General features: G+C 39.5%; 1 protein-coding gene across 1 annotated transcript; it reads left to right on the top strand.

Moving 5' to 3' along the window:
• The first annotated feature begins 4803 nt into the window (after positions 1 to 4803).
• On the top strand, positions 4804 to 16518 carry LOC132106365 (leucine-rich repeat and fibronectin type-III domain-containing protein 5-like). Its single transcript, XM_059511977.1, has 4 exons — positions 4804 to 5109; positions 9688 to 11108; positions 13967 to 14309; positions 15754 to 16518. Exons 2-4 carry the CDS (start codon positions 9715 to 9717, stop codon positions 16294 to 16296), a joined length of 2280 nt encoding a protein of 759 aa, XP_059367960.1. The 5' UTR covers positions 4804 to 5109; positions 9688 to 9714; the 3' UTR covers positions 16297 to 16518.
• The last annotated feature ends 5888 nt before the right edge of the window (positions 16519 to 22406 follow it).

Raw genomic sequence — 22406 nt, 5'->3', positions numbered from 1 at the left:
TTTACAATAAAATACATTAAAATAAAAAAGTTTAAAATAATATATACTTAGCCATAGGAACACAAAGACTTAGTGTTAAAATATAGAATTTTTAAAAAAATGTATGCTTTATTAATTCAATGTCACAAGAACAAGAGGTATTACATATTCACATTATCAAATTAACATTAGTAAATTATGAGAGAAAAAAAGAAAAACGAAAGGAAGAAAATTATATTTTTCTAAGCTTCAGAGCATTAAATGTTTTCAATGCTTTTTTGTTGTTTGCCAAAGATTTACATATAATTTAAAGTCATTTAAGATGTTAGAAATCTGGACTACACTGAGCCAACTGCTTCTCATGTATATGGTATTTTCCTATAAAAATAAACAAATGTATAATATGTTCTTCTTCACAATTCAGATTTTCAATTTTCTGTATAAAAACCACATCAAATATACAAATTTCTATCATGCACTCCATTTTTTCTGTTAATATAAAATTCCAAATCCTTCCAAAATAATCTTGAGTAAAAAGGCAATGATAAAAAAAGATGAAAAATAGTGTCTTTTTACTTGACCACAAAATTCACAGTTAGATATATTAAGCATAAATCTGCTTCTGTGCTGCAGGGACACATATTACCAAATAAAGAAGACGGTTTCAACGGCCACAACATAAACAAACGTTACTGCGCATGCGCGCTTTTTTGGACCTAACTTAACTTCCGGTAGACTTCCAAATAGAATCAATTCCAGAAAGCAAGGTTAACTTACCATTTGGTAAATCATAACCTCTGGGTTGATTTACCCCAAACCCGCATACCATGAGTATGTCGGTTCCAAAACACCCGAGAAGAGTTAGTTTAATCAACCTCCTACTGGTTACCCAGAGTTAATGCGCGTGCATAAAGGCATTTTCAATGGATCGCCGATTTCACGAGTCAAAATGGAAAATGACAACGAAAAAAAAAGAGCGGCATACTTTACTGAGGCGGAGTTGGAGGTTTTAATGCACGCATACGAAGAATTCAAGCCAATAATAATGAAAAAAAGCAATACGGCTGCATGGGCTAAAGAAAGAGAGTTGGCTTGGCAAAAAATAACGGACAGAGTAAATGCGTGAGTGTATTAAATTGCAAATTTTATATTGCCTCCCCTTTTATTATAGTGCACAATAATTAAACACCCCTTCCGCATCCTTTTGACTGTTAAATCACTACGAAAGCATTTGCTTTTCCTGCCATTCATTTCTTCAGATTAAAATAGTGTATATTGACTAGGAATATATGGTTTCTTATTTAATAAGGTGTAATCCTTCTGGAGCCAGAAGAACTTTGAGCCAAGTCAAAATGAAACACAAAAACATTCTGCAAAAAGGTAATATTTGATTACACAATTACTGAACTATTTATTAAACACGATTTAGTATATTCTTTCTGTCATGTAGCTAATAGAAAGAAGGCTGAAGCCCGTCTAACTGGCGGGGGCCCACCACCACCTCCCCTAACCCCATCTGAGGAGCTGGCTCTGTCCCTTAATAAAGGGCGACCAGTGGTTGCTGGCATTCCAGGGGGCACTTCATCACACACACCATGCACCACAAGTAACATGGTGACATGTAAGTTTGCCACTGTGATTTGTTCTCATTATGACTTAATAAATTACTCTCTGTCACTTATAAAGGCTTTTTGAACATGCTTAACGTTTTTATGCAGGCTTACATTATTTAACTACATATGATGTATAGGCTACTGTGGTCTTAGTTATATTGCTTTGATATTTTTTCCTGCATTATTGGTTTCTCTTTGATAATATTGAGAATTGTATGGGTTGTATTTTCTTATAGATACTGACAGAGGGATTGTATTATTGGACCCTACAGAAAGAACACAGTCTGTCACAGCTGTAAGCGTTTTGTTGTCAGGTACCTTTAGTTGCTTTTAGATATTTTTTATGTTTATTTTTGCCAGATAATGTATACTTGCATATTTCCACTTAAGGATGAAGATGACGATGAAGAGACCACATCTGCTGTGACAGAAGTGGACAATGCTGGTAGATCCACTGAGGTATGATGCACACCATTATAATGTATGCCCCCTTTTTACATTAGAGTAACAAACTGTCATTGTCCTTTCACAGTACATACCTGGGGATTTGCCCACAGATGAAGGTCCTTCAACCTCAATGCACAATCTAACCAGAGTAAGAATTTGAGTGCAGTTGTCCATATTTTACTTTTATTGTCTGACAGAATCTCATTCATTAAACTTTTTTTGCCTTCCTAGTTGCCAGCAAAGGAGCTGTATAAGGTCCATCTTCAAAAACAAATAAGAAAAAGTGACATGGAGATGGACCTTATACAGCTTCAAATTAAAAAAGCAAAACTTGAAATTGAATTACTGGAGCATCGCCTTAAGGTGAGAACTTCTGATTAATCTGTTGCATGTTAAAAGTGTTGTGTATATAAAGCATTGTAATAAAAAAACAACAAATTTTATTTCAAGCTTGTTTTGCTTCATTTTATTTCATTTTTACTTTCATTGTTTTGCAGGAAATCAAGAAATGAACTGCAGAGCAGACCAGTGCAAACATTTTAATAAAAGTAATTTTGACAAATCCTGTCTCTCAATAGTCTTCCATCTCTGTTGTGTGCAAAACCCTGTTGGGGTTCCTCTGGGCCATCTTCCTCAATCCAAGGAGGGTGGCTCTCTCCTCTTATAGTGGCAATGTTGTGAAGCACAACACAAGCCACTATGATGTCGCATGCCCTCTCTGGACTGACCCGGAGCCCACGCAGACACTGAAACCTAGACTTCAGGATCCCTATGGTCATCTCCACCTTGGCCCGTGTTCGGCTGTGAGCCAGGTTAAAGCGGGTCTGTGGTCCGGGATCAGGTTCAGGGTAGGGTGTCATTAAATAGGGCAGACAAGGGTATCCTCTGTCCCCCAGCAAGTAACCATTGTACTGTCCTGTAATGATTCAAGTGTACAATACAAATATAGTAAAAAAAAAAAAATTATACAGCAAAACATACCCTCCTGAAATGCCTGACATAATGATGACTCGCGTAAAATTCTGGCATCATGCACAGATCCTGGCCATTTTGCCTCCACATTAGTAATGATGTGGGTTGCCTCACATATTACCTATAGTTAGTGGGAAAAAGTAATGAGTTTAACAAGACAAAAAATTAGGAACACAAAATGAAATTGTTACCTGCACATTGATACTATGAATGGATTTCCTATTAACATAGTCTCCCTCATTTACTGAAGGAGCTTTAATAGGAATGTGTGTGCCATCAATGCACCCAATTACATTTGGAAATCCTGAAATAGAAAGTCATATATGGAAGTTTAAAGTGTGTGTGTGTGTGTGTGCAGGATGAATACATGTATAGATATAAATAGTATGACTACATATTTAATATGCGTCATAGATTTTACTACAAAGGACAAACCTGCCACTCTGTGGAATTCCTCTTTAATAACACGCAGAGGTTTATGGCCAGGGAACTGTACAAATGTGTGTAAGAATCGTTTAAGTGCCTGACATACTGTGCGAATGGCTCTACACACAGTTGCCTTTCCCACATGCTCTGCATCGCCCACATTGTACAAAAAATGCCCTGACGCGAAAAACCGAAGTGATATGCACAGAATGTTCTCTGTTCTAAGCGCAGACCCGCGGTTTGTGACATTTGCAATATGTGGTCTCAAGAGATGTGTTAAATAAATTAACGAATCTTTTGAAAATCGATAACGCTCTTTCAAATAATCATTAGGAAATGAAAATACATCAATTCGCGGTCTTATAACTCTCTCCCGGCGAAAAAAACCTCGTATAATTTGTGCCTCCACGTCCACAGGATCGTCATCAAAAGGGCACGCCATACTCAGTAACCTTCTGAAACAAACTAACCCTGGAACATAACCTGCTACCGAGCAGGTTATCTTCAGAGAGTAAGTCCCTATGGTTACATACATACCCAGAAAGTTACCTCCATTTTTGGAACCGAAAGTTGAGGTTATCCACTAACTTACCCTTAAACTTACCCGGGTATGTCACATAACCTGCTTTCTGGAATACCCCCCAGTCCCTCTAGAGTAGATATTTTTTGATAACAAACAAAATATGTTTGCCGCGTGGATCAGGTGGACTTAATGAAAATGCAAATTCATTCTTTGGCAGCAGGAGATGTTTTAAAGCGCGAGAAATAGAGGTTTCCCCAGTAACAGCTGTAAACAGAGCAGAGCTGGTATGCTCACACGCTGCTTTATCAGGCATATAACATGCAAGTCTTCCTTTAGAAATACAGCGATATAAAAACACCTGTGACTCGTTTTGATATTTAAACATATAAATGCAAGGAATTATTATTATTAAACGTGCAGTACGTAACGTTACTCATGTTTATTCAGCGAAGCCTTTTTGAAAGTCGATCAGTTTTAAAATTGTGGCGAGTCTCCAAAAATAAATAAATGTATGGGAAACACATCCCGCAGCACAACCACCTGAGCCCAACTTCATTCTACTCATCACCTTGACTTTAACTGCGTTTGTAGAAGGCACTGCAGCCAGACCGATATACACAACACAGACCGGAAGTTAACTTAGGTCACAGGCTGCTTCTGTGCTGCAGGGACACATATTACCAAATAAAGAAGACCTTATACCAGAACAATCCATCACTATAGGAGGGTAACGTCTCTACGTCAGCGTGTCTGATTAATATTCCAAAGCGCGCCGTTCAATTGGAAGGCTGCATCATGACCTAATTAATATTCATGAGCCGAGCCCTTGCCGTACTAGAGTTGGTAATTTGGGTGCATGAAGGCGTAATGCGGAGAGGCGATCCCGGCTCGAGCTTCTGTCTGTGGTTTCATCAATAAAGGAGAATCCTAATGAACATATCACACATTACAGAAGGGAGTTTAATCAGCTGCTCGTCCGCGCTTCGGACATGGACATCTGGAAGCGCATCGTAGGTCCTGATGAGGGAGGATCTGATGCCCACTGATCTATTTGGGTCATCAGAAGGAAGGAGCTGCTGAAAATGCGGTGATTTGGGTGGAAATACGGCGTGCTTTGCCCCTACGAAGCAAAGCTGATCTCTTCTACAGGTAAATGATGCGACGCTTCTCCATCCTCAGATGCAGATCGCTGATATCTTGAGGACAGGTATGAGAAAGAAACAGGATAACACATGTAATCACTCGATCAGAACACCTGCAAGGTCACATCTGCTCCGAGTTCGCTCGAAATGAAGCATGCATGTTATTTCGTTATCAATAAACCGTGTGCAATGCATTTACAGACTCGAATGGTGGCAGGTTTACTGCATTTTTACATTGAGCAGCATCAGGGTCCCTAATAGACAGATCTCACCCAGGACAGGCCTTCAGATCGATCTTTTGCGTTATTCGCTTGGGAGGAATATGCATGAATGTTCAATAGGATTGTGCATGCTTGAAGATGAAGACAGACTCTTGGTTGTTTGTCCTGCTCCAGGGATGTGAGATGAGCCCTTCAGCATGTTAGTGTTGTTTCAGATAACCTTTGATCTGATGGATGGGTGTTTTCAGATCAAAGCAAAGTTTCTGAAAATGTTTTTATGAATACTCACACTCTTGTTAGTCAGCTAACAGAGACATTATTAATAAGTAATGTTAAAAAGATACTGTTTATGGAATGTTCTTGTAACATTGTTAATATTTGATATACAAAGGAAAGGAAATGTTCTCGGAACATCCTCATGATGTTATTTGTATGTTCTCAGAACTTGTTCACATAAAACATCCTTTATATATATATATATATAATATAATGTTTTTAAGGAAGTCTCTTCTGTTCATCAAGTTCATCATTTATATGATCTAAAATACAGAAAAAAAGTTATAAACAAAATGTTATTACAATATGAAATAATGGTTTCTATTTTAATATACTTTCAAATATACTTTAATCCTGTGATGCAAAGCTGAATTTCCATCATCATTACTCGAGTATAAAGTTTCACATGATCTTCACAAATCATTCTTATATGCTGATTTATTATTAGAATTATAAATGTTGTGCTGCTAAATATATATATATATTTTTTGGAAACTGCAAAAAAATTTTTTGGGGATTTTTGATGAATAAAAAACTAAAAAGAACAGCATTTATTCAAAATATAAATCTTTTCTAACAATATAAATCTTTTCTTTCTTCTGTTGAACACGAGACGTGGATAGATTTGAACAATGTTGGTAAACCAAACAGTTTTGAGTCCAGGGTTTCTTAAAAAGTCTTAGTTCACTCGCAGATTAAAGCCTGAAAAGATCTTAAATCAGAGCAGGAACTCTTAAATTCATAAAGTCATGGCAATAAATGTTGCATACGCTGCAAAACAATGAATCTCTTCCTCAGTATTTCCATCTTGTTTTCCAGTGCAAACACCTAAACATCCTTAAATCAAGATGCCCAAGACCCAAAACTATAAAAGGGTCCCACTCTACACTTTATTATTCACCCAAAAACACATCACATTCCCAAAGTCACACAGTCAAAACTGTGTCTTAAAGCACACTCTCAGTCATCCATCAATCAAGCGTCTGACTCTCAGTATCTGTGTGTGTGTGTGTGTGCAGTCGCTCTTTAAATCATTGATGTCTCTCTATCAGTCCAGACGGTCTACTGGCAGCTAATGCAAAGAAATAAGAGAATGCACTCAGCTTACTGTGTTTAGCAGTGAGGAACTGCAGAAACATGTTACAGTCTGATAACAGTGCGGTGTCAGATCTGATCTCACAGATCACATGAGTTTATGAAGTCACACGCAGATTGTGGAAGGCATGAATCCAAATAATCAAGCACAAATGAAAGCTCATCCTCCTGCAGTGCACTGTTAACCAATAACCGTTTATGAATCTGAACACAAACACTACAGTGGAGAAGAACACTCGCACATCTACAAGGAACGTTCGCACAACATTTGGACAAGGTTCATAGAATGTGTCACTAGAACATTTAAAGTTATGTGGGGTTTAATAATATTCTCAAAATGTTTGCACAAAAACATTATTTATATTTTTGTTCATTAAATGTTTTATTTCTGAAACACTTCATTTGGATGTTCATCTGTTTTACTTGTTTTAGAATGTTCTGAGAACATTCAAAAAGTAACGTTCCCATAATGTTTGCACAATGATACAATGTAATGTTCCCTAACTGTATGTATATAAAAACATTTCTGAACCAGTTAAAAAGCTGGACGTTTTTGATATTCAATACACTACACTCTTAAAAATAAAGGTGCTTCAAAAGGTTCTTCAAGAGATGCCATAGAAGAACCATTTTTGGTTTCACAAAGAACTTTTCAGTCAAGGACCATCTCTTTCTTACCTTTTGATAATCTGAAGAACCTTCGAAGAACGTTTTGTTTTTGTCAGCAGGAAATTTGTGTCCAGCCAATCATATAACAGCAAACGGGTTTGGCGAGACATGAGAATGTCTGATGGATTGAAAGGCAGAGGTTTCGAGTCTTGCCAGCGTCATTAGCTTTGGTTTGAAAGTGTTCGGTGTAGCAGCTGTAGATGTGTGGAAACTCATGCTGCTTCATTTGTGCTTCAGTGAGTGTTGGCTGGGAAAAATAGGATGCAAAATAACAGAAATATGGTTAGCTCTGAGCACCCAATAGCACATTCACAGCAGTGTTTCTGAGGGGAAGCGCGCTCAAAATACAGACGCTTTGCCAACTAAAGCAGCCAGCTGGATGGCAAACAACACCAGCGACACAGACTCAATAAAGAAGGTGATTTGACATGCAGAGAGGGTGACATCACCCGCCTATTAAACACCAACAAGACGGTCATTTGTCCTTGACCCGTGAGCTTTAGTGTGTTATGATTATATGAATACGTTCAATTCATCACATTAAACCAGCTAACAGGGAATGTTCTCAGAACGTTCTGACAATGCTGCAGTAACGTTAATGGAATGTTCTTTCCAAGGAATTTGTTCTTTAATGTTTGCAAAACGTTTACACAAAAACATTTACACATTTCTTTCTAAAGCATTTTAGTTGGATGCTTGCCGAAAGTAAAAAAAAATTATGGACATTTTTAATGTTCATAGAACATCCAGAAATAACATTTTGAAATGTTAGAAAAACATATTTTGCTAGCTGGGATTATTTCCACATCGTTTGTGGAATGTTTTATTTCTTAAACATTTTAGTTTGACGTTCATCTAATGTTTTTTTGTTGTTACTCATTTTTTAAACGTTACTAATTGTTTCAGACTATCCCATAATGTTTGCACATTTTGAGCATTCAGAAACCATAAAGAAATAACCTTTTACAATGTTAGTGATATATTCTTAGAACATTCTTTTGTTAGCTGGGTAGTTATCTGTTTTTTTTTATGTTAGCACGTTAGCACAAAATTGTTATTTATACATCATTTCTGAAACAAAGTTTCCTGAAGCGTTTTAGTTGGACGTTCATCTAACGTTTAAATGTTACTTATTTCAGAATGTCCAGAGAACTTTCAAAAGTAACATTCCCACAATGTTTGTGAAATGATACAATGTTCCCTCAACATTTGAATTAAAATAATTCCAAAACATTCAGAGTACACTCAGCAATAGCATTTTTATAACGTACTGGGAACGGTAGGAAAACGCTTTTAGAACATATTTTAGCAGGAACGAGGCATTGTGTCATCTTTGTGAACACTGTCACATGCGTTTGCTCAGTGGCAGCATGTCATTATGTAAAGCTGCGGCCTTTATATGTGACAGAGATGAATCGGCACACATCTTCCTGTTGTTTATTTCATGCATTTTATAATTTAGCACGCTCCCTTTTTCATTGCTCTGCCATACTGTCAGATGTCAGGTGTCACCCTCATCCTTCACTTTTATTGCCTCTTTTTACATGCCGGCTCCTCTATTGTGCTCATGACAGTGTAATGATGGCGACTCTCTCATGATCACAGGCCTGATGCATGGCAGGTTATTATCACATGCATTCTCAGCGCACTGCTTTGAAAGGCTGATCACTCGTGACAGCGCTCGACGTTCAGAAGAGACCTGCTTTTCCAAGGTTACAAGCAACAGAAACCACGAGCCAACGCTCAGATTTCTCTGTAAATGCACACATAGTTAAACATCCTCAATTAAACATTCATGGTCTTTGCAAAGAAGCATTCTAATGAAAACCGTAGCTGGTGTGAAATGTTATATCTAGTCAAGGACCTAAGAGTCATTCAGAGAATGTGTTCTCATCGCACACAAGTAATCAGAAACACGAGCGGCCCTGAAGAGCCGAGCGAATCGATGCGAGGGAACGACGATGTGGCATCTGTGTTGGTGCTCTTTGTCTCTGCTTGGTCTTTGGAGACATCAGACTAATTCTGATGAGTATCTGGACGGCCAGAGGAGTCTTTCATCTCCCCAAACACAAAGATGAAAGGATCAACATTATCATATCAAAAACAGCGATTCAGTGGAGCGTGAGCTTTAAGACATGTCCCCAGAAAGCTTCTCAAGCCGTCAGATGTGATGCTCGTGAAATGGTTGTATGCACAGGATTATTTGGTTTGTTTGGACATGTTTTAAAGATAGCAGAAAAAATATAATTTGTGTTTTGTCGCTTTTAGCTCATGTGAGTTCTGACATCATCTGAGAACCATCTCTCTGTTTGCTTGCTTCACAGGTTGTTTAACCAATACCCAGAACCCAGATGGAGACGCTACTGGTTTATTTGATGGTTGTTGTAATGGCGTTAAAGGCCCAGAAGATCCAAGTGTGTCCCAAGCGCTGCATTTGCCAGGTTTTGTCCCCCAATCTGGCAACCCTGTGTGATAAAAAGGGTCTGCTGTTCGTCCCTCCAAACATCGACAGACGCACCGTCGAGCTCCGACTCGGGGACAACTTCATCACGGGCATCAAGCGGAAGGATTTCGGCAACATGACCAAACTGGTGGACCTGACGCTCTCTAGGAACACGATAGGATCGGTCACGCCGCACGCGTTCAACGATCTGGAGAACCTCCGCGCCCTTCATCTGGACAGCAACCGCTTGACCCACATAACCAACGATACGTTTAGCGGCATGTCCAAGCTGCACCATCTCATTCTGAACAACAACCAGCTCACGCACATCCACATAGGAGCGTTCAACGACCTTCTCGCGCTGGAAGAGCTGGATCTATCCTACAACAACCTGGAGAGCGTGCCGTGGATCGCCATCCAGCTCATGAGCAACCTGCACACCTTAAATCTGGACCACAACATGATCAACTACATCCCCGAAGGAACCTTCTCCGGGCTTCAGAAGCTCAAGCGCCTGGATGTGACGTCCAATAAGCTCCACAAGCTTCCACCGGATCCGGTTTTCCAGCGCGCCGGAGTTTTAGCCACGTCTGGTGTTTTGGGTCCGTCGTCGTTCGCGTTGAGTTTCGGAGGAAACCCGCTGCACTGTAACTGTGAGTTGCTGTGGCTTCGACGGCTGCGGCGCGAGGATGATCTGGAGACCTGTGCGGCTCCGCAGCATCTCGCCGGACGCTATTTCTGGACCGTATCCGAGGAGGAGTTCCTGTGCGAGCCGCCGCTCATCACTAGACACTCGCAAGAGACCCACGCTCTCGAAGGCCAGCAGGTGTCCCTGCGCTGTAAAGCCCGAGGAGACCCGGATCCCGTCATGCACTGGATCGCTCCGGACGGGAAGCTGGTGTTCAACTCCAGTCGCACCGTCCTCCATTCGGACGGAACCCTGGACATCCTGATCAGCACGGTCAAGGACTCTGGATCTTTCACCTGCGTCGCGTCCAACCCGTCCGGAGAGGCGCAGCAGACGGTGGATCTGCTCATCACCAAACTTCCACATTTCACCAACGACACCAGTATGGTCCAGGAGCCGGATCCGGGGTCATCTGACATCGCCACTTCTGCCAAGACGGGCGGAGACGGAGGCTCCTCGATGGGCAACAAGGGTGGAGCGGAGAAGAGGGTCCTGATCTCGGAGATCACTGCATCCACGGCTCTGGTGAAGTTCAACATTCAGAGAAATATTCCAGGGATCCGGATGTTCCAGGTGCAATACAACGGCACTTACGACGACTCGTTAGTGTACAGGTGAGCCTGTTTGGTTTTACCATTTCAGAACATTCAAATGTAACATTCCCATAATGCTTGCAAAATGATACAGTGGAATATTCCCTCAACGTTCCATTAATGAAAAAAACAAACATATCTTTTTTAAACATTCAACGTTTAAATTAACAAGCAAAACATCCTGGCAATGTTCTTTCAATGTTATTAACAAACGTTCTTGAAGTAACGTTAATGGAATGCTCGTTTAAAGTTACCTGGTTTCCCAAAACATTAGCACAAAAACATCATTCACAGAACACTTTTTCCTGAAACAGTTTAGTTGGACGTTCGTCTGACATTTTTTTAAATGTCGCTACTTGTTTCAGAATATTCAAAAATAACATGATTTGTAAAATGATACAATAGAATTATCCCTTAATGTTGACATAACCAAGAAAAAACATCAGAACAGAACATCAGATTCAGAATGTTTTATGGGAACATTAGCTGGGTTCAAGTTTTGATCCAGATGATGAGTAGGGCTGAGGATACTTTATAAATAACGAAGCCATGTAAAGTTTGGTTCCATTAGTGTTCGTTGCACATGCATTTTTCTGCAATCTTATGAACCGGCTCTTTTTAGTGTTTAAAACCGTGCGGCGCAGTCAGTGTAGTCTGATTGTCGAATGATTCTTATGATTCGATTCGTTTTAGTGTTTTAAAACGATAGTGCATGTCAACTGTAGTCTGATTCCTTGATGAATGACTCTAATGAGCCGGTTATTTTTGGTGAATCAAAACAATACAGTGCAAACATTGCAGTCTAATTCCACAACAAAAAACAAAAAGACTATTGAGTTGATTGGTTTTAGTGACTCAGAACAATACAGTGTGGCCACCGTAGCCAGTTATTTTTGGTGAATAAAACAACTTAGTGTTATCCTGTGAGACTTAATTATTGATTGAATTGGACACAAACACATTCATCAAAATAAATTAGGGATGCACCGGTTGACCGGCCATAAATCGGAACCGGACGGTTTTGCAGAGCTACACATCTGAGGCACAGATAGCAGGAAGCGAACAGCTATTGGTGTACTGAAGAAGAAATAAAAGTATTTCCTGTGTGCACTGAAGCTGCGCGAGCGTATGTGTTCCTGTCCCTGCACACGTGGAGACAGTGAAGGATGTTCAGCTCAACTTCTCGTGTGTTGGATGAGAAACGAAACGGACTAAACTGTGACAAAACTGAAATGCTTTTTTTTTTTTTTTGAAAAACAGAATTTGCATAAACGTTTGAAAAGCCAGAAGTAAACGTGAGTTCTGTATAGGATGATTATTTTTATTTTACCTTAAAAATACATCGACTTAATTTGATTTAAAAATCACCTGCTGTAGTACACTGAACAAAAAACATTTTAGGGTAATGATTCACATCTATATTTTTTAACTTGAGACAATAGTTATTTTTTTTCCATTGGCTCAAGTAAAAATATAGATGTGAATCATTACCCTCATTTTTTTTTCTTTTTAATTGGATGAATGAAACACTTTGCATCTTTGTTTTATTCGCAACAAAATTATTTGATTTTAACATTTTGGAATAATTTATTTATATAGCATACTTTTATTTAGTCTCACTGGTAAAGACCTTTTTTAAATTTAAAACCAAATTTAAAAACTAAAAAAAATACTGAATTCTGATTTAGAAACATCTTATTGAATGAGTGTTGATTGTGTTGTTTGGATTGAACTATGCAGTTATTGCCTTTAATTTCACATGATTACAGTTAATCTTTTCATTTGAGGCGTGTTCTCTGTAGTTTCAACCCAATTCAGAAACAGAAGCTAAATGATGATGTCTGTATCATCTATGTTTGTATTAAATGTAGGCTGCTTACTGTGCAGTTACTGCCATTCATTTCAGATGGTTACCATTAATTGTCTTCAATAGCTAAAAGCCAGTTTGGCCTATTAAATACCAAATAAACATCTTGTTTATGCACACTTTCCTTCTTTCTTGTTTGTTGCTTAAAGATATAAAAAAAATTGGAAATCGGTATCGGAATCAGCCAGTTTGCTTGTAAAAAAATCGAAATCGGCCATGAAAAATCATGATCGTGCATCCCTATTATAAATAGTTAATCATCCCTTTATAGAGAAAACAAGCTGACAGATGTTTGTTCTTATTTTACGCTTAAACTCACTTCATATTGACAAATGTCTCAGAAAACAAGACTTCCCAAGTAAACACAGTATTTCTTCATTTAAGAGTGTTACGATTTTTTTTGTACTGGAAAATACCAAAAATAAGATCTCAGCTAACAAGGAACCTTCTTTTGAAAGTTATATAATTGTCAGGAAAAACATTCTTAAATTAATGTTTATGGAAGGTTTTTATAACTTTAGCAATATTTGGTATACGTTCTCATAAGGGTTAGAGAGGTGTTGTTTTGATGTGTGGTTTGTTCGGAGGACAATATCTGTCTGAGATACAACTATTAGAAAATCTGGAATCTGAGGGAGCAAAAACAAATCTAAATATTGAGAAAATCATCTTTAAAGTTGTTCAGATGAAGTTCTTAGCAATGCATATTACTAATCAAACATTAAGTTTTGATATATTTACTGTAGGAGATTTACTAAATATCTTGATGGAACATGATCTTTACTTAATATCCTAATGATTTTTGTCATAAAAGAGAAATGTATAATTGTGACTCATACAGTGTATTGTTGTGTATTTCTACAAATATACGTCTGTGACACTGATGACTGCTTCTGTGCTGCAGGGACACACGTGATGAATAACAGCTCATTAATTATGTTCTGAGTGATGCACATTGATTGGTTCCAGCAGTGTTTCTGATTGCATGTTTGCTGATGGCTGTTTCTTACAGAATGATTCCTCCGACCAGTAAAAGCATCACGATCAACAACCTGGCAGCAGGAATGACGTACGATCTTTGTGTTCTGGCCATTTATGACGACGCTATGACCGCGCTGACGGCTACTCGTGTGGTGGGCTGCGTTCACTTCTCCACCGAGCCGCAGTATCTGAGCTGTCACTTCATGCAGTCACAGTTCCTGGGCGGCACCATCGTGGTCATCATCGGCGGCGTGATCGTGGCGTCCGTCCTGGCCTTCATCATCTTCCTCATCGTGCGATACCGGGTGTGCCAGCAGGAGGGCGTGGAGAAGGGCCTGGAGCTGGGCGACGTGCGCTCACAGTCCGAGCATCAGGTTTGTGGAGATATCAACATTTCTGAAAAATGCATAGCTTTTAGTACGGGACTGAAACTTTGCAAATGCTTTCACTGCAAAAAATTATTCTCTTAATCTCTAGTATAAATTTTTAAACATACTTGAATCAACATGCATTTACTGTACAAGTAAAATGATTTAGGATATTAAGTCTTGTTTTATAAAAAAAACAAAAACCACAATTTGGTCAATTTTTCCTTGGATATAACCATGTGTCCTGTTATGTATGGAGTATCTTTAGTGTCAAAATTATATTTTTGTAAAATTATCTATGACGTTATATTAGTGTCAACAAACTTAACTTAGCCTTCTCCACATCTCACACACTTATCAGACTGCAAATAAGTGAATGTGGATTTCTATTGATGAACCATTATATCAAGTGATTTATACAATATGGTTTTACTTGAAAAATATTATAATTGTTTTAAAAAATAATGATTATTTGGTTGCAAATGGACCCAGAATGTAAAAACAGTCTACATTAATTTAATTTAAGGAATAAATTGAAGGGAACACGAATCCAGTATTTCTGTTTCTCCAGTATTTTTCGTCCAGTATTTCTGTCACTTTCCAGAGCAAATGTCTACAAGATTCTTAAATCAAGAAACATTTATTGGAGATGCAAAATGAACATAAGACTTGTTTTCAATTGATCGAAGTGATCACATGATCACAACAAGAACAAATATCTGTTAATGAGCTCAGAAAATCATCAGTATAGTACTGTACAGATATAAATAAAAAAATAATAAAATAAAGGGGAAACTGAAAAAGTATTAACTGTCAGACATAAAAAAAAAAATATTCTTATACATATGATGTTTAAAAGGTCAATCAAATCAGAAGATAACAATGATTCCTTTTTGAAGGTATACAGAAAAATAACACGAAAAACAAAAAATATATTTTTTTGTATTACAAAAATACAAAACCATGTGACTAATATGGAACAACAATATTCCCAGGTGATCTAATATAGGTTTCCAAATTTTCTGTATAAAGGTCCTTTCTAATAATGAGAGTTTAAATGGTTATTTCACCCAAAAATTAATATTATGTCATTAATTACTCACCCTCATGTTGTTCCAAAACCATAAGACTTTCGTTCATCTTCAGAACACAAATTAAGATATTTGTGGCGGAATCTGAGAGCTTTCTAACCCTCCATAGACACCAACACCACTGAAATGTTCCCAAGTCAACTTATTAAGAAGATTATTATTCCGCTTTCTCAAAGAAATTGAACCTTATGACTGGTTTTGTGGTCCATGGTCACAAATATATCTTAATTTGTGTTCTTTCAGGTTTGGAGCAACATGAGAGTGAGTAATAAATGGTGTAATATTCATTTCTAGGGGAACTAATCCCAAAATGTTTGTGTTAAAATGATTTAGTATGTTTTAATCCATTAATTCAACAGGTCTGCGGAATTATCAAGTCCATGTCCAAGCAGGTTCTGGGTCCAGACGCGTGTCGGAAGCTGTCTCCGCAGAACGAATCCGTCGCATCCCAAGCATCCAAACCGGTTCTCCCGGACTGCACCGTCACCACATCCGCAGCCAGTCACAGTTGGCATCCGGCGTCTCCCCGTCCGGTCCGTCCGGCACGCACAGACACACAAGTCAACATAGAACTGAACACCAACAGGAACAACTCAGCCAAGGTGCGTCCCGCCGTACGTACCTATTCCACAATAGTGACTCCGTCGTCTCGCAGAGCCCCGCTCCAGAGTCTCCACAACTATCAGACGATCCCCGCGGCCTGCGTACGGGTCAGTCGACGTCACTCACTCGGTGTGAACTCATGCAAACATCCGGCGTACGCGAGCTACGCTCAACCGCTGTGCTCCAAACGCAGCTTATCCATGAGCGGTGGAGATATTCCCCGGATGGACTTGGGCGAGATTCCCAATGGGAGATCCTCGCTGTCCCAGTCCCAGTGTGCACTGGAGAGCACATTATAATGGAGGATTTTGCACTTCACTTCTGTGGTTTTAATACTATTTCAGGCCACTGTACATGTGTTATAGTCTCGGACTGTCAAGTGTCAAGATGTACGGAGAGGACGATGTTTTTTAAGCACAAATTAAATACTGTTTCCTGCATATAGTAAAACAATATTACGACTTGTATATTTCTTTGTTTTATGGAATAATACACAGACACTGCATACAAACATGTTATGTTGTGTAAAATAAAATGTGAAAATGATACACGTGTTCTTGTTCAATATGACTCACGATGTGTCATGACGGAAAAGGCAGCGAAATGTCTGCAGCAAATATTGAAGAATTGTGTAAATGGAATATACTTTGGTGTGAACGCTTTAAAAACTATACAGGTTTTATAAAGGTATATTTAAGATTTTAACACCTTTTTACAACCAAGAAATTAAGATTTAAGGACTAAATTGAAGGGAACACAAATTGTCCAGTCAATTTTCAGAGCAGATGTCAATAAATCAAGAGACATTCACTGGAGAAGCATCTCCAGTAAATGTGTCTTGATTTAAGGATGTTTAGATATTTGTACTGAAAAACAAGATGGAAATATTGAGGAAGATGTGGTTTTTTTTGTAGTTCATGCAACATTTAATGCCACGACATTATGAATTTAAGGCTTTCTGCTCTGATTCAATAGCTTTTAGGCTTAATTTGTGGAAGAGCGAATTAAGAGAGAATCCAACAAAAGGAAAACTCGCAAACATGATCGTAGTAATTTCTCACAAAATGCTTTTATTCAAGAAATCACAATCGCCTCTTGCTGGACTTGTTCATAACATAGACATATGTTCTTTCTAATGAGAGTTTAATCTTCTGATAAATGTTTTAATATGATTTAATCAGCACTGACGATGTTGAGGAATCTCAGATGATATCTGCTGTAAATGCTCAGTTATTCCTTCAGGTATTTAAGCAGAAACACCTACACATCACACAGAAGCTCCTTAGGATCAATGCGTTCCTGCAGAGACGCAGCTGGCTGAAGATGATGTGTTTGATCAAGCAGAAGGTCTGGAAGTGAAAGCCCAAAGCACTAGACGTTATTTTTAGAAGTGTTAATCCTCGTGTTCCTCAGGAGCAGCGAGTTCTTGTGTTTGTTCAAAGGAAGGTGATGAAAGAAGAGATGAAACTTTGCAAATGCTTTACAATCCTCAAGATACACATCTTTTTTTTTTTTTTTTTTTTTACAATGACCTTTTAAGAGATATCACCATGTCTCGAGTTTAGGTCATTTTGATCCGGTTATGTATGGAGCACCATTAGTGTCAAAAATACTTTTTGTAAAATTATCTACGAAGGTATGTTGGTGTCAAAAACATTTACTTATATACACACTTATCAGACTGCAAATGAATGAATATGTACTTCTATTGACAAACCACTACAGCATGAAGAACTGATCATTTTTATCCAGTAAACGAGTTAATGCTAGAAAAATAGGGGGTTTTTGTCAAAAATAAACATGTAGATTTTCATAAATGGGGACTGTTTTTGAGCAATCATGAGGTTAAAATTCAAAGGAATTTAATTTAATTTCCATTCCAATTAAGTTAATACTGGTAATTCACTGATTATATGTTCTTAGAAATTTTATACAATGATAAAAATGGTTTTAGGTCAGTTTTTTTATTTCTATTTTTTCTATTTTTATTTTCATTTCTATCTTTTTCTGGATCGAGTCTGTCTCAGTTTGTTCTGTTTCTTCATGTGACTCCAGACAGACTGAAGATGATCAGATCACATAATATCACTGCATTATAATTAACGGCCAAATGAATGTTTGGAAATGTAAACTGATATTCCCAGTCAATTGGATTCTAATTAAGTTAAAATTCTAAGAATGTTTTGCTATCATTCCCATTAAGTTATAAAAGCATTATTTCTTAATGTTTTCTGAATGTTAAGTGAACATTATTTGTAAAGACTTTTGCAAACATTATAGGAACGTTACATTTTGAAATGAGAATTAACATTTAAAAAATATTGAACATCCAGTTAAAAGGGTTAAAAAAATGTTGTATAAATGTTTTTGTGCTAACGTTTGGTGGACATTATCAAAGGTTACATGCATAAATCCCCAGCTGACAAAAATACGTTCTTAGAATGCTTTGCTAATGTTCCCATTAAGTTATGAAAACATTATTTACATTATTAAACATCATTAGTTTGTTAGTTTAAATCATTATTTGTATTTTTTCTTGGCAACGTTAATTGAACTTGCAAAAATTGCGGAAAAAGTTATTTTAAATTTTATCTAAATGTTTTGGAGAAGTAACATTTAAAAAGCATGAACATTTCAGGAAAAAAGTTCCATGAACGATGTATAGTTAATGTTTTTGTTTATTAATGACCAGATAACTCTGAACAAACTTTATTATTTTCTCTAAAGTGCGAGAGAAACACTCATTAGACTCAATCCTGCTGAATTAATTATTCATGAGCCAATTAAATGGCTGCCATGAGGACAGACAGTAATCGACTCGACTGCTTCGACAACAGGATGCTCAAACCTGCGCAGAGAAATAAACAAAGAATCATAATATGAGCACTAAGCAATTCCAAGCACATATGCATTATTAATGGAAGTTAATAATGAATGGTTAATATTGAATGTGATTACTCTTCAAATGCAAAGCAAGAGAAAGTGAAACACTGCAGCGGATCAATTAAAGCACACAATCCATGTGATCAGAAACTCAGTCCTGATCGTCTGCGTCATGAGCTTTGACACCGAGTTTCAGCATCAGATAGAAAATAAGAAAAATCGAATAAATCGCTGCACAGGATGCTTTCAGCTCTATTACAACCAAACCAAGACTGACATCATGTGTCTAATACTGAATCAGAGGATGCTGGAAAATGTAGTTTCACCTGGCGTTTCTAATAATAACTGCATGTGTGTTTACTGCTGTGGTAAAGCAATCTGATGCTGTGTCTCGGATGCCTTCGTAAAGTTCCTGGCTCTTCATGGTGTCGTGTTTCTTTGGGAATGCAGTATTCACTCTGAAATAATGCCAGATGATCACATGACTGCAGAGTATATATATATATATGTACCCCCAGACAATAAAGCTTTGTGCCTTGATTTGAACAGCTCTCAGGTAAACAGTTCCTGTCTCTTTTCTGTGCTCCATCACTCGACCAGAACAGATCTTGATTCTAGCGCTCATCAGAGGATCTGATCTGATCCTGACGTCTCTGAGGGATCTGCTGCATGTCTCAGTTACCTTGGCAACACACTCCTGCATCTAAACTGCAGCAGAGACACACAGAAGTGAGTTCACATCACAGGCACCACTGCGAAATATTAACATGAGAAACATTAATAATGCATCTGCAGGCATTAATATCCCTGTGGAGAACACCATTCCCAAATCAACCGTCCCAAACACAGAGACAGAGAACACACACCTGATCTGAACAAACACAAGCCAGACGCTCCGCTGAGATCAGCAGCAAAACAACTGCACATTCACAGTGAATGGGTGCCGTCAGAATGAGGGTCCAAACAGCTGATAAAAACATCACAATAATCCACAGCACTCCAGTCCATCAGTGAACATCTGGAGAAGACAAAAGATGAAACACATCCAGCATTAAGATGATTTGAACTCAAACACATAGAGTCTATAATCCATAATAACACTTCCTCCAGTGAAAAAGTGTTCTGGTCTGAATCAGGAGAGAAATCTGCACAGATCAAGCAGCGTTTAAACAAATATGTGTCTGGATTTTGAAGCAAGAGACAACATAAGATGCACTTTCTCACTGGAGGAAGTGTTATTATGGATTATAGACTCATATTTTAGACATTAAAAGCATCTTAATGCTGGATTTGTTTCATCTTTTGTCTTCTCCAGATGTTGGTGGACTGATGGACTGGAGTGCTGTGGATTATTGTGATGCTTTTATCAGCTGTTTGGACTCTCATTCCGACGGCACCCATTCACTGCAGAGCATCCATTGATGAGACACTGATGCAACGTGTCTACAAACGTTTCTACGTTTCTACAAACCTGATGAAGAAACAAACTCATCCTGATCTCAAATGACCGGAGTCTAATATTCATGACCTTCCAGATCCACCGCTTCATCATACAAACATCCATGGCATAGACTTTCCAGGGGCGGCTGAGAAGTGTGATCCCCCTGTAGTTGGAACACACCCTCCGGTCCCCCTTCTTGAAAAGAGGGACCACCACCCCGGTCTGCCAGTCCAGAGGTACTGTCCCCAACCGCCATGCGATGTTGCAGAGGCGTGTCAGCCAAGACAGCCCCACAACATCCAGAGACTTGAGGTACTCAGGGCGGATCTCATCCACCCCCGGTGCCTTGCCACTGAGGAGCTTTTTAACTCCCTCGATGACTTCAGCCCGGGTGATGGACGAGGGCTCCTCCGAGTCCACAGCCACTGCTTCCTCAACGGAAGACAACTCGGTGGGATTGAGTAGATCCTCGAAGTATTCCTTCCACCGCCCGACGACATCCCCAGTTGAGGTCAACAGGTGCCCATCTCTACTGTAAACAGTGTTGGTAGGGCACAGCTTCCCTCTCCTGAGGCGTCGAACGGTTTGCCAGAATCTCTTCGAGGGCAACCGATAGTCTTTCTCCATGGCCTCACCGAACTTCTCCCAGGCCCGATTTTTTGCCTCCACGACTACCGGTACCTGTCAGCTACCCAGTACCTCTCGACCTCCCGCACAAGCTCAGACTCCTTCTCCACCAACGAGGTGACATTCCACGTCCCTAAAGCCAGATTCCGCGTCCAGAGATCGGGTCGTCGGGGGTCTCGCCTTCAACTGTCGCCCGATTCACTAAGCACCGGCCCCTTACGCTCCCTCCTGCAGGTGGTGAGCCCACAGGAGGGCGGCCCCACATCACTCCTTCGGGCTGAGCCCAGCCGGAGCCCATGGGGGGAGGCCCGGCCACCAGGCACTCGCATACGAGCCCCAACCCCGGGCCTGGCTCCAGGGTTGGGCCCCGGCTGCGCCATGCCGGGCGACGTCTCGGTCCTTGGTGTATTTTCCAACATAAAGGGGTTTGTGAACTGTTCTTAGTCTGGCCTGTCACCAAAGACCTGTTTGCCTCGGGAGACCCTTCCAGGAGCATATAGCCCCAGAAAACATAGCTCCCAGGATCATTCGGGTACTCAAACCTCTCCACCACGATAAGGTGACAGTTCTCAAAGTGATTAAACGTTTCTCTGTCTGAATGAACTGATTTGTTATCTATTAGTTATCATGAATGCAAATGAGTATATAAATGTGCAATAACTGCAGCAAGCACACCATTACTGCGGTTAAAATCGTGTGTGTGTGTGTGAGAGAGACAGAGTGTGTGTGTGAGTGTGTAAGAGAGAGAGTGTGTGTGTGTGTGAGAGAGAGACAGAGAGTGTGTGTGTGAGAGAGACAGTGTGTGTGTGTGTGTGAGAGTGTAAGAGAGAGAGTGTGTGTGTGTGTGAGAGAGACAGAGAGTGTGTGTGTGAGAGAGACAGTGTGTGGGTGAAAGTGTGTGAGTGTAAGAGAGTGTGTGTGTGCGTGCGTGCGTGAGAGAGACAGTGTGTGTGTGTGTGAGAGAGAGAGAGAGAAAGTGTGTGTGTGAGAGAGACAGTGTGTGTGAGTGTGTAAGAGTGTGCGTGTGTGTGCGTGAGAGACAGTGTGTGTGAGAGAGAGACAGTGTGTGTGTGTGTGTGAGAGAGAGAGAGAGAAAGTGTGTGTGTGAGAGAGAGAGAGTGTGTGTGTGAGAGAGACAGTGTGTGTGAGTGTGTAAAAGTGTGCGTGTGTGTGCGTGAGAGACAGCGTGTGTGAGAGAGAGAAAGTGTGTGTGTGAGTGTGTGTGTGAGAGTGTGTGTAAGAGTGTGTGTGTGTGTGTGTGAGAGAGAGACAGTGTGTGTGTGAGAGAGTGTGCGTGTGTGTGCGTGAGAGAGACAGTGCGTGTGTGAGTGTGTAAGAGTGTGCGTGTGTGTGCGTGAGAGACAGTGTGTGAGAGAGAGAAAGTGTGTGTGTGTGTGTGTGTGCATCACTGAACGTCAAGCAGCTGTGGAGTCTTCATGAACTCAGACGATTAACTGG

The sequence above is a fragment of the Carassius carassius genome, chromosome 27, assembly GCF_963082965.1.
Source record: "Carassius carassius chromosome 27, fCarCar2.1, whole genome shotgun sequence".
NCBI classification, from domain to species: domain Eukaryota; kingdom Metazoa; phylum Chordata; class Actinopteri; order Cypriniformes; family Cyprinidae; genus Carassius; species Carassius carassius.
This window is presented reverse-complemented; position numbering and strand designations above follow the sequence as displayed.

Coding starts and splice junctions, on each gene's coding strand:
- LOC132106365 (XM_059511977.1), top strand. CDS start 9,715: ATGGAGACGCTACTGGTTTATTTGATGGTTGTTGTAATGGCGTTAAAG. Junction 11,109..13,966: donor GACGACTCGTTAGTGTACAG/GTGAGCCTGTTT, acceptor TGTTTCTTACAG/AATGATTCCTCCGACCAGTA. Junction 14,310..15,753: donor GCTCACAGTCCGAGCATCAG/GTTTGTGGAGAT, acceptor TTAATTCAACAG/GTCTGCGGAATTATCAAGTC.